Consider the following 13,236-nt stretch of genomic DNA (forward strand, 5'->3'; position numbering starts at 1 on the left):
TATGGTGTACGGTTATAATTCCGTTTTAAATGATACATCTATGGAAACGCTTAAATATAATTATTTGCCTGTAATTAATAAAAATCTAGTCTATACAGTTTGCTTAAAATGTCTTGGTCATGCGTAATAGTATAATTGCACATTACAGTCCAATTTAACGCATTCGATTTAATAAACGGGATTGTGTTATCTATTCAAATGTTTCCTTTTGGCATAAAACTCTAACCCTCTTTTTGCCCTTATTTAGCAGCCCTCTTGATTCCGCTCACCTCCCGCCCTCACACCCCTCCTCAAACTTCCGTCCATGTCTCTGTGTGACTCATACAAAACTCCTGCGTCGCTACTCCAACTAACTCACTCATCAGTCTACCTTCAGCTCGTCTTTATCCATCCTCCTGTTGCCCGCCATAACCTCCTGTCCAAACGTAACTCCAATCTCTGCAACCCGGACACCCTTTACAACAAGGTCATCATGCTTTGGAAATCTCGAACGAAGACTGAGCCCTACTGTCAGGTAACAAATGATTAGGCTATGCTTGAATTGATACAAGTTTATCAAATGGCTAATGAATTCTGAAAAATGTTTTCTCTCATGCTATTACTGATAGGGCTAGATAGGGCTTACAATGAATATATATATATATATATTTTTTAAATAGTTTTTGTAAAGTGGCAAGAACTAGTGACAGAACTTGTTTGATGTTATAATGGTTTTACGGATCGATATTGCAAATGTTAACAGTTTTCCAATTTGGGTGAATGAAATGGTATAGATAACGTTCACTCATTGTCATGGTGAGCACAATCAAATTATTCAAAATTATGTAAATATATTTCAAAAACACTTTAAAAGTTGTTTTGAGTTATCTGTATCTCACAAAGTTGAGCGAGGTGGATAGCGTGCGTAATGCTTTAATTACGCGGCAGTTTAAACAGAAGGCTGGATATTGATTCATATAGACTAATAGGCTATTTGATGCGTACTCTGTGCCAAAATCATTTGGACTTGTCTGGGGACGAGACCTCTCATTTGGCGTTTAAAACAGGAGGCAAATAAAATGGGATGTCTGGTTAGTTTAATAACTTAGACTCTAAAAAGAAAGTAAAGGTAGGAAAATGATCAAACATACATGTGGGGAAATGTATGATTGAATGAATATCTCTTTAAGAAAACTGGACCCCCAACCCCCACCCCCACCCCTCCCCTCTTCTGTGGAGCGCGTTCGGAAAACCTATAAGTAGCGCATGCATGGAGAAAATTTAGGACACTTTCTGACAGAAGCATCCGTAACAGCACGTGGTTGAGGATTGAGACATTTCTAAAAGCAAGAAGAAGAAAAGCTTTAGCTACTTCCTGTATGGATCTTGTTGACACATGAAAGTATCTTGGATTATAACTATTTGGTGACACGGACAAGACATCCATATCCTAGACGGTGAATTTGGGTAACCAGAAGAGATGTTAGTCCACACATATTCGGCTATGGTGAGTCCTTGTAAATTCAATACTACGCGCTAGTCTGCAGACCAGATTAGGTCCGATATGGTCTTGTCATTTTCCATTTCTACAACTTTGTCTTGACTCGAGTGGGCACAGATATGTGACGTTAACTTCGCACTAGCGGCGCAGCTTTTGTCATTGTCAGCTGTCCGGATAGATCGGCTGTATGCGGAATGTCGGACCGCATCAAAGTGTCCGTCGAAATATGAATTTAAAGAGAGCCGAGTAAAACCAGAATGGCACTTTGAGATGGTAGTAATACTTTTGTAAAAGTACCATTGCGTTTTGCTGTGGTGAGCATAGTGAAAATTGAAACTACTAAAGGGGTGTGACATGTATAAGGCATACATATTCAGATGGTAACCTATATATTAGTCTGGTGGTTATTGGTTTTATGTTGGCATTTATTATTTTATACATGTTTTAAATTAACTTTTTCCTTTGCTTTTAAATCCCCCATTGTTAGTTTCTAATAATGGACATTGTTCCAACAAAACAAAATCGATCGGAGGGACCCAGCTTTAGAAAAATCGATTTTAACCTGGAAGTGCATGCATATGTGAAGGCTACAGGACAGTTGGAGAATATTGTAAAATTATTGCATTGATGATAGTATGTTATTACAATATTACATGATGACTCCCAAATTAATTCAGACAAAATGGCTAAAGTTATGTTTAGGCTATATTGCTTTACATTTAACTTGAACATATTTGCAATATTTTATAAGTTCCTGTAGTCATAAATGTGTTCACATATTTTATAATATTGGGTATTGTATTTCCTGGGGCAACATGATGCTATTGCGCATTAGATACCTGTCCTTTGTTCTGTTGGGGTTCTCAGTGGCCATGACCTTTGACACTGTCATGCAGCGATGCCAGGGGCACCTGCTGCCTGTCTGGCATGCAAATCAAACACCTTGAGTTATTTGGACATTTTATAATTAAATAGTTTAATTTTAAGCTACATTTGTATTTTTTTGTGTGGTCAAGACAGACTAAGTTTTGTACAGATCTATATGCGCTATCGAACTGATTTAAAATAATTTTATTTGTATGATTTCAATTTCATTGCAGTTCAGTTAATCACAATCAATAACGAATTGTAATGTGCTTATGATAACGCTTAGGCTGCTATTTATAGTTTTGCAAAGATTATTTGAATTAAAAAAATACATTTAATTATAGGCCTGACATTTGGTGCAATAAATTGATGGATTTGCATGTAATCAAAAAAATAGTTTGATTTAGAAGCCTAAGTTACTTTTTTTGTATTTAATGCACAGGACCGCGCGGACGGACTGACCGGTTCCTCGCCCAGCGGGCGACTGTCCCAACTCTCCTCGCTGAACCAGGCAGCTTACTCCTCGGCTCCACCGCTCTGCCACACACCGGCCTCTGACTTCCAACCTCCGTACTTCCCCCCTCCATACCCACAGTCTTCGCTCTCATACTCCCAGAGCCAGGACTCTGCATACTCTCACTTATCGGACCCCTACACCTCCATCAACTCCATCCATCAGCATCAGCAAGCGGCATGGCACTCGCAGAGGTCGCGAGCGGACGAGGGGGGGCTATTGTCACAGTCACACCGGGCTTTAAGCCTCGACCACCGTCGGGAGTACCCCGGTGTACCCCGGCTTCTCCACGGACTTGGGGAGGGTGCTGCAGCGCTAGGGGACGGGCCTCTTGGAATGCACATTGGACATCACGGACTGGAGGACATGCAGGTGGGTTTATTTGTGCGTGGACCTTTTTATTATTCCTTCTCCCGTTCACAAACACTATATTGGTCGTGCGTAAAAGTCCCCTTCCAGCGCATAGCCTAACCCACGCACCCATTATGTAGATCATTGCTACATTAGTTTACAATTTATTTTGTGGAAGAATCTATAAGAACTAGTGAATAATTGTGTGTATGGCAAGGATTCTTTTCTTTTGTTAGTGTGACAGTCTACTTTTGTTGCGTATTTTCCACACTTGCTTTTTTTCTCCCAAAAGCTCCACCTTAGAAAAATACCTAATTGTAAATGCAGTTCATATAACATTTGGTGAAAAATGGCATATTTACCAACTGTTACACTAATACTTGTCTCGAAGTGGCCACCTGTCAAATGAAATGAACTTGCTCTTCGCCCTGATCTTATTGTGAGAGTATACGCACAGTTTAAACACATTATTTAGGGACCAATGGTATCTTTTTCCCCGTGGCAGTGTAAATAGGCTAGAGACTTGTCTAAGTGGTGATGATTGCGTTGATGGATACATGTAGGCCTAATCATGTTAAATGGAATTGGTCCACTAATTGCAGGGGCTCGCTTGTCTCGTTAGCTTAAAAATGATATTAGTTCAACCTAATCCCCAAAGTGTTGTTATGTTATATATAGCGGGCAGAGATCAAACAAATATATCTGAAAGCTACTATCATTTACATTCTTAGACCTTGAAAACATTTTAGTGATATGTTTAACTATATTAGCCCATTTTGTGGACGCAGTTCTTAAATAGATTATTTTGAAAATCTATTTCTTTCAGGTAAATTGAAATAGACATGGGTATTGGAAATATCAACAAAATAGTACGATATCAATAAAATAATAGGCGCATTTATACTATTACCTCATATATATATATATAACTAATTTGTTTCTGATTTCAATGACATATTGACAATGTATTAATTGCAGCGGGAAAATTAACAAAATTGATGCTAATCTCCTGAAAAATGTACATAATAAAATGAAATATTATATGTTGTAATTATTTCCTTCCTGAATAGTTTTGTTGTTCTTTGTGTGTCTAAATTCAAGCCTGACTTATTAGGCCTATAGGCTATCCTCTAACACACGAAGCAAGTCAACATTTCGTTGGTGCCTTTAGCCGGTATCCATTGAAGTCATGGGGAGAAGTGTTGAACATATTATGGTATGCATGCAATTTTAGCAAGAAGAATAGTTGAAACGTTGCTATGGATTTATTGAGTAGTCAACCACACACAAGCAGGTGCAGATTCAGACGCATTTGTTCAAAGCATCCTGCATCTCTGACACAATTCGGCGCAACCAATTTGATTCCCGTGGTCATTAATACAAAGAAACACTTACTCAAGCGGAAGGCATGGAGTCATCCAGAGCATGTTTGTGTTAAACGCTCTCTCTTGACGGAACCTTCTATTTGATTAATGGATTAAATTCGCAAGTTTGAGCCCCATATAAATCCGAGACGAAGAGCATCTCTCTCTGCAGATTTTTTTCTAACACTCCTCATTGACGCATGTAGAATAACATAGAAATACCCCACAAATGGCAAATACTTCAACGTTTAAAATGTTGAAATGTTTGTTGAATTTGTTATAGCGAATTAAATTGGTCACTTTATTTTTGCAGTTCAATGATATCTCCCCCCCCCCCCAAAAAAAAATGTTTCAATAAAGTTTCTTTGCTGAATAGACAAGTAGGCCTGATCTATCCATATAAAAATATGTAGGCTTAAGATAGATAATTACATGAAGATTTAGTAACTTGAAAATTGGGCACAATGATTACATTTTTGAAAATATCAGACGTCCATGAATTCACATCTGAAAAGGAGTGCGGTCGGAGGGTTCATCTCATGAAGGCTAATCGATTAGCCCCTTTTGTCATTTAAGTGAAAAACATACCCTACCTAGGCTCTAGTTTTTTTATTTGCAACTTTTAATGTAAAAAAAAAATACACACAACATAAAATGTGTAAAAGAGACATGGAATTGACAAAGTGATGATCATGCCAATAGCCCGCTCTCAACTCACAAACACAAAATGTCAGTTCTTTGTCTAGGTTTTCATAGAGTGAAGACCATGTTAAGCAGGGCCAACTTTTGTCTTCTTCTTTGTTCTCTGACCACACAACATTGTGTATTTGCACAGCCAATTTCAAGAAATAGTGAATTCTGTTTACTGCTTTTTCTTCCACCCCGTTCATAGAGATCACAGACACTGTAAGTGTATTAACCTGGCCTTGAATAAAAGCGTCTGCTAAGTCTCATACACTGCATTATGATAAGGGCCCCACAATAACCACCTCAACATAGAATTAACCCCGGCTTCTCGGCCCTCTTCTGAGTCTAGTTTCCAACATGGATGCCCTAACAAACCACAATACTCTAGCAAATCTGCCAATCAACTGTTATAATTTTCTTACACTGTGACGAGCTAAATTATAGATTGCACTTGGCCCAGACTGCTTTTGAATTGGCTGGTGGGGGTAGTGAATAAATGATCTTGACTGGCCACTGTATCTACCCAACACAGGGAATGGAGGAGGGATCAGCCTTGGGCATCCTGGACCACTCCGTCATTAAGAAAGGTAAGGGAGGCAGAGCTCTGTGTGTGTGTGTGTGTGTGTGTGTGCGCGCGCACCCTTCCCTATAAACACCAACCACCCCTCCAGCGTATATATATATATATATATACACACACACACACACACACACACACACACACACACACACACACACACACACACACACTATAAATAATTCTGTTTTGCTATTTCATTTGAAGTCAAAAAGTTCTCTAATACTCGGCTGCAGACTTCACCCTAAAGGCAGTCATTCTTAATGAACTGTTCATGGTCATATGAGAGGAAGAGGGAGAGAGCGAGAGCAGGATTAGAGCAAGGAGGAGAGAAGAGAAGTGGGGCAAGGAAAAGGGAGGGGAAAGAAGTGATAAAAGAGGAGTTCTGGAGAAATTCACAGCCGTGTGATCACTCTTAATATTACCAATAGTAAGAACTAGGATTTTTCACAAGACACAGGGGCACGATTAACCAATTCAAGTTGAATTCCAAACAGCTTGAAATACTTAAATTCCAAATCCGCTTTCGTGACTACACCGGAGACATGACATCTATGCATGAGCGATGCTTAACATTTTGCAACCAACACTCATTTTCAAGAGGAATGACTATCATTCCAGTGATTTGCCGAGGTTGAGAGTGTATCAATTACAGTGCGTACTCATGGCCACGGATTTAAGAGCATAGAACAAACTCAAAGCCTACATGAATAAGCGGATCTGAGAGAGCGAGCGAAACAGAACACAGAGAGAGACACACACACACAGAGACCTTAAAGACCTCTACACTGCTCCGCGGCCGGGCCTGGCTGGCTCTGAATGGGGGATAGAGAGAGCTCCCTTCTGTCCGGGAATCTGTGCCGCACAGTGGGGTGTCGCAAAGAGACGCACGCCGCCCACGGAGAGAGAGTGGAGAGAAAACATCACAGCGGCAGCTCTAGCACAACTGACAGTAGGCACAGAGATAATAACTCCGCAACAGTATAGCTAGTCACTGGGAGGATGCACTGAGCCAAAGGGATAAGGGGGGAAGAGATGCAGAAACCCACATGCACACACACACACACACGGGGGCAGGAGAGGATACTAAGATACCATAGAAACACAGTAATGCACACTCATACATAATAACACACACACACACACGCTCACCTAGGGAAAGGGTTAATTCAATCCTCTCAGTTCAGCCTATTGGAGCCACACATTCTTTAGATCCCAGCCCACAGTCCTGGCATGAAAAGACGTGTGATTAGTGGGCTACATCAGCTAATTTCAAGAAAACAAATTAACGGTTTAAAAGATGATGTAACTTTTTTTTTACGTCGACATAAATCATTATTAGGAACTGAATGGCCGTTTAAATTGTAATAATTTTTCAGAATAATCCTCTCAAGTAACTGCAAATATTACCACGATGTCTAGATTTTAACGGTTCAAATGCTTTCTCAGCCACAATTCTATGATTGGCATTCATATGGTAGTGCTGCTTTGTCCCCAGTTTCTCCCAGTTTTTAAACCTGTAAAGAGGCAACTTAAATTCTAGCAACATTCAATACTTGAGAATGAAGGTCTTTAAGCTTAGCAGTCAGAGAAAAGTGACTGTGAAAGTAGTGAGGCGTGAATAAGATCTAAATGAGATGTGTTACTTAAAGAAACAGGGAACCCACCTGCTGTGACCAAAACAACAACAGCAATAGTGGTGCCAGAATTAGAGCTAGCAACACATGGGAAAACGTGCCACTGGATGTATTATCCATGTAATAAACGCATTAGTTACATTACTTGTATATTAGAAAGGATTGTGGAAATAGGATTTTTGTTCACCTAAACTCTTTTTCTCCCTTCCTTCAATACCCACCTTTCTCTATCATCTCTCTTCCTATCTTGCTACCCCCCCCCCTCTTTTCCACCCTCTCTCTCACCCTTACACACTTTCTCTCTCTCTCTCTCTCTTTGTCTCTCTCTCGCTCCTCTCTCCACAGTTCCCATCCCCTCCAAGCTGAACGGCTCGTCCCTGTCGGCTCTCCACCTCAGTAAGGATGGTCTAGGGATGGGTTCCGTGTCCAACCCGGGGGAGGTGTTCTGTTCCGTCCCCGGCCGCCTCTCCCTCCTCAGCTCCACCTCCAAGTACAAGGTCACCGTGGGAGAGGTGCAGCGACGGCTGGCCCCGCCCGAGTGCCTCAACGCTTCCCTGTTGGGCGGAGTCCTGCGCAGGTGAGAGGGTCGGAGTTTGGAGTAAGGGGTGGGGAGAGAGAAACAGTGGAGAGAGACACGGCTTCAAGGCTTCACACATGATTGTAAATCAAATAAGACAATTCTGAACAACAGATGTATTCATGTATTCTGGACAATAGAATACAATATTTGTCACCCCTTGATTGCTTAATGTATTCAGTGGAAAAAGTTCCGCTCCTCCACAGAGAATGTAATAATGCATATATTTTAAGACATTTTCAATTCCTCCCCCCAAAATATGCAATGAACCACATTTCCTGCTCAGTGTTCATACATTAGATTACAATAGTGCATATTTCAAATCATTGTCCTTCTATGAAGTGCTTTGGCACCCATATCTAACAAAAAATGGAACGCAAAAGCAAAGGACCAAATGAAACCATCAAGTGGCAGCAGTACTAGACTATGGCCATGGGGAGTTTTGTGTGAAAGCAGCCCAGACAGACAAACAGACCTAGGAGTGGGCAACCAGAGCCAAGGACAAGGCTCAGCAGTTTGTTACGTGGCCACACAGACAGGTCTTAAGCTGGTCTCTCTGGCTCCTCTCTCCTCCCTCAGGGCAAAGTCAAAGAATGGTGGGCGCTGTCTGAGAGAGCGTCTGGAGAAGATTGGGCTCAATCTCCCCGCTGGGCGACGCAAGGCAGCCAACGTCACCCTCCTGACGGCTCTAGTGGAGGGTAAGAGGTCCACAGTAACTTGTACACATACTGACAGACACTCCTGGGTGAACACAACTCTCTAGGTAGAGGGCATATTCCCCAGTTATCGCTTAGTCAAATCTCGATTAAAATCTACTGCCACTGTAATTAACTGTTCAACCAAAATGTATTTGCACAATTAAATTGAATGAAAATTGGTAATAAATGAATAGTAACATAAAAGACCATGCAGTACCATAAACCAACGGTAAATCCAAACAAGAGCACCACGTAAAAAAACAGAGCTTTGCCTTATTTCCTGCCGAACCTCCACATTGACATCCGGCCATTCACTAGTCTTTTCTATCTCTTCCAGGTGAGGCAGTCCACCTGGCCCGTGACTTTGGGTATGTGTGCGAGACGGAGTTCCCTGCCAGAGCGACAGCAGAGTATCTGTGTCGGCAGAGTGACCCCGAGCAGCTTCCCACACGACGCAGTATGCTGCTGGCCACCAAGTGAGTGTCTCGTGATCCATGTCTGGGCCTAATACAATCTTACAGTAGATACAGTCTCACTAATACTGAACCATCTCAAGTGTTGCATATACATATACAGTGGGGCAAAAAAGTATTTAGTCAGCCACCAATTGTGCAAGTTCTCCCACTTAAAAAGATGATAGAGGCCTGTAATTTTCATCATAGGTACACTTCAACTATGACAGACAAAATGAGAGAAAAACAATCCAGAAAATCACATTGTAGGATTTTTAATGAATTTATTTGCAAATGATGGTGGAAAATAAGTATTTGGTCACCTACAAACAAGCAAGATTTCTGGCTCTCACAGACCTGTAACTTCTTCTTTAAGAGGCTCCTCTGTCCTCCACTCGTTACCTGTATTAATGGCACCTGTTTGAACTTGTTATCAGTATAAAAGACACCTGTCCACAACCTCAAACAGTCACACAAATTATTAGGAAATGGAAGACATACAAGACCACTGATAATCTCCCTCGATCTGGGGCTCCACACAAGATCTCACCCCGTGGGGTGAAAATGATCACAAGAACGGTGAGCAAAAATCCCAGAACCACACGGGGGGACCTAGTGAATGACCTGCAGAGAGCTGGGACCAAAGTAACAAAGCCTACCATCAGTAACACACTACGCCGCCAGGGACTCAAATCCTGCAGTGCCAGACGTGTCCCCCTGCTTAAGCCAGTACATGTCCAGGCCCGTCTGAAGTTTGCTAGAGAACATTTGGATGATCCAGAAGAAGATTGGGAGAATGTCATATGGTCAGATGAAACCAAAATATAACTTTTTGGTAAAAACTCAACTCGTCGTGTTTGGAGGACAAAGAATGCTGAGTTGCATCCAAAGAACACCATACCTACTGTGAAGCATGGGGGTGGAAACATCATGCTTTGGGGCTGTTTTTCTGCTAAGGGACCAGGACGACTGATCCGTGTAAAGGAAAGAATGAATGGGGCCATGTATCGTGAGATTTTGAGTGAAAACCTCCTTCCTTCAGCAAGGGCATTGAAGATTAAACGTGGCTCGGTCTATCAGCATGACAATGATCCCAAACACACCGCCCGGGCAACGAAGGAGTGGCTTCGTAAGAAGCATTTCAAGGTCCTGGAGTGGCCTAGCCAGTCTCAACCCCATAGAAAATCTTTGGAGGGAGTTGAAAGTCCATGTTGCCCAGCAACAGCCCCAAAACATCACTGCTCTAGAGGAGATCTGCATGGAGGAATGGGCCAAAATACCAGCAACAGTGTGTGAAAACCTTGTGAAGACTTACAGAAAACATTTGACCTCTGTCATTGCCAACAAAGGGTATATAACAAAGTATTGAGATAAACTTTTGTTATTGACCAAATACTTATTTTCCACCACAATTTGCAAATAAATAAATAAAAAATCCTACAATGTGATTTTCTGGATTTTTTTTCTCATTTTGTCTGTCATAGTTGAAGTGTAGCTATGATGAAAATTACAGGCCTCTCATCTTTTTAAGTGGGAGAACTTGCACAATTGGTGGCTGACTAAATACTTTTTTGCCCCACTGTACATAGTGTGCGTGAAGGGCTGACGCCAACTAAAAAATATTTTGGGCTTAAGTGAAGCAGACGAAGCTATTTGGGAAATATGTGTATAGTTTAATGAGTGTGATGATCGTCCCATTACATTGTTAAACGTTGACCTGAAAATGTTGACGTTGGCATTGAAAAATTCGAACCCTTCTCTAACTTTTTCTCCTCAGGGAGATCTGCAAGGAGTTTGTGGACCTGATGTCCCAGGACCGCTCTCCTCTGGGGGCGAGCCGTCCCAACCCCTGTCTGGAGCACGGGGTCCAGAGCAACCTCACCCACTTCAGCCTACTCACCCACGGCTTCGGCACCCCCGCTATCTGCGCCGCCCTCTCCGCCTTCCAGAGCTATCTGGTGGAGGCTATCAAAATGCTGGACAAGGACCAGGGGGGTGGCAAGGGGCACCACGAGAAGGAGATGAAGCACCGCAAATAGGTGGGACGCCTTCTGACGAGATTGGAGATTTGACGGACTGACTGATTTCCATATTCCATCCTTTCTTAGCCTCCTTTAAGAGGACAAAGACATATTTCTTCCCCAAATTCTTACTGCGGCCCAATCCCTCACAGGGAAGGGCATGGTGATGTTTGTGCTGTATATGTGTCGGCCACTTCACTCAAAGACGCATGGACTTCTTCTGGGCTGCTGGTTTTCTAGGCAGGGTCCATTCCTAACTGCCAATGACATTTTCTGAATGAGTTCTGACTTCATGTCCCTGTATGTCTGTCTGACTGTCAAGATGATACCCCAACCGGCATTCATTGGAATGCCCTCTACTTCCCGTAGAGATACGACTATTTATCTCTATGCTTACTTCCCTTCAAAGTCTGTTTGACTCTCTGGACTTGGACCCACTTTGAAAACATCTCGTCACAAGAGATGAGCCATATCCAGGACAGCCAACTTTCTTAGTTTTGCTCATTCCTCATCTGGACATTGGATACCGTCCAACTCCACCCCATAGGATGGGCAGTTTGTGTACTACGATTCTATGTGGGTGCTGCTGGGTAATTGAGTTCTTTGGGGGTGGGGGCATGGTGTCACAGGCAGCTATGGGATTTTTTTTTGGTGAAGGGGAGGGTAGGTGTGGGTAAATTAAGAAAAAAAACATCATTTTGTACTTACTGTGTATGTTTAATATTAATGTTATTACTGTTATTGTATTACGGCATAAATGTAATATATTATTAAAGAATAACTGATGCAGACTGTCTGGGTATCGTTTTATCATTCACTGTCGATAATGGAGGAAGGATGCTTTTCAAGGTTAATTCTAATACCTACAAACCACTGGCCATTAATTAGATCCTTCAAAATATGAATGGTTTAAGTACAATTTCAGGTGAATTTTTAAAATGTTTTTATCTCAAAAATAATTTCTTAAGATGTACAATTAAAAATATTTACTAAAACGTTTTTGATAGAGAAAATATGTTGCTAATTAAAAAAAATAAGCAATTCACCACTTATGATTAACCATAGACACACTACCCACCTCCCTTTCTCACATACACAAATTAATAATTACTGATGCGAACGTGCACCCCAGGGGCCACAAAAAATTCAGAGAGCCCATTTACGGCAGAGCGATGAAGTGAAAACGATCCCTCACCATCACAGCGGTAACTGTCACCGTGCCAGGCAGTCGCCAGCCCCACCGTTACCTGGGAGACCACCGCGACACCAGTGCACAATACCGCACCTCAGCTTCCGTCCCTCTCCCCCATCTGTTAAACTACCTCTCTTATCTGCTTGTTCTCTACACCTCCTTACCTGCCCCCTCCCTCCACATTACCCCAAGTATCAATTCCCCCATCCTATCTCCCTGTGACCTACCCCTCCCCCTCCTTTCCTATATCTGACACTCAGCAGGGTTGTTCTCCATCTCTCTGTGCCTCCAGGCAAACATATGCTGCTCTTCCCATCAGATTCCGGTGTGTTTGGGAGAGGAGGGATTGTTTAATGTTTATTAATCACCTGTCTGCGCTATAGGAAGAGAGAGAGGAGTTGGAGACACACTGGCTTGGTATTCACTATTCCAGCTGTAGAGAGGTTACATTTTTCCTGAATGTAGAGGTAAATTAGGATTGTAAGTGTTGTGACAGCTAGGTAATGAGTTTATTTACTATGTATTTAACAAACATAATGCTTAAATATACTGTGCGCGCAATACAAGCATAATATTTGGTACTTAAACTGGTGTTCCAAGTCTTTGGACATGACCCACATGTTACTGAGGTACATTACTTAAAATAGCAATAAACAAAAGCCCATATTATATGGCTTTTCACTTTCACTCATGGTTGACTATGCACGTACACAACACATACAGAGGCACACAGAAGCCAAGACAGACTGCAGAGTACACAGCCAGAAGGCTGTTCTCTTTATAGGGGACACAGAGGAAAGCACCACGAGGACAAAGATA

General features: G+C 42.0%; 1 protein-coding gene across 4 annotated transcripts; it reads left to right on the top strand.

Annotated features, from left to right (window-relative positions):
- The first annotated feature begins 238 nt into the window (after window positions 1-238).
- Window positions 239-12,014, top strand: LOC110489281 (transcription factor AP-2-epsilon). Of its 4 annotated transcripts, none has more exons than XM_021561971.3 (7): window positions 239-514; window positions 2,790-3,245; window positions 5,796-5,850; window positions 7,823-8,054; window positions 8,634-8,752; window positions 9,090-9,228; window positions 10,982-12,014. In XM_021561971.3, the coding sequence occupies exons 1-7, from the start codon at window positions 305-307 to the stop codon at window positions 11,241-11,243; spliced, it is 1,473 nt and encodes a 490-aa protein (XP_021417646.3). In that variant the 5' UTR covers window positions 239-304; the 3' UTR covers window positions 11,244-12,014. The 4 variants fall into 4 exon arrangements, with proteins under 4 accessions (XP_021417646.3, XP_021417647.3, XP_021417650.1 ...); XM_021561972.3 differs by having other exon boundaries at window positions 246-514; window positions 2,790-3,233; XM_021561975.3 differs by lacking the exon at window positions 239-514 and adding an exon at window positions 1,217-1,486 and having other exon boundaries at window positions 2,790-3,233.
- The last annotated feature ends 1,222 nt before the right edge of the window (window positions 12,015-13,236 follow it).

The sequence above is a fragment of the Oncorhynchus mykiss genome, chromosome 30 (assembly GCF_057628025.1).
Source record: "Oncorhynchus mykiss isolate SJ-2025 chromosome 30, ASM5762802v1, whole genome shotgun sequence".
Classification (NCBI taxonomy): domain Eukaryota; kingdom Metazoa; phylum Chordata; class Actinopteri; order Salmoniformes; family Salmonidae; genus Oncorhynchus; species Oncorhynchus mykiss.

Bases quoted from the DNA above. Each gene is read 5' to 3' on its own strand.
- LOC110489281 (XM_021561971.3), top strand. From the start codon at position 305: ATGTCTCTGTGTGACTCATACAAAACTCCTGCGTCGCTACTCCAACTA. The intron at 515-2,789 runs GTAACAAATGAT...TTTAATGCACAG, and splicing joins AGACTGAGCCCTACTGTCAG to GACCGCGCGGACGGACTGAC. The intron at 5,851-7,822 runs GTAAGGGAGGCA...CTCTCTCCACAG, and splicing joins CCACTCCGTCATTAAGAAAG to TTCCCATCCCCTCCAAGCTG.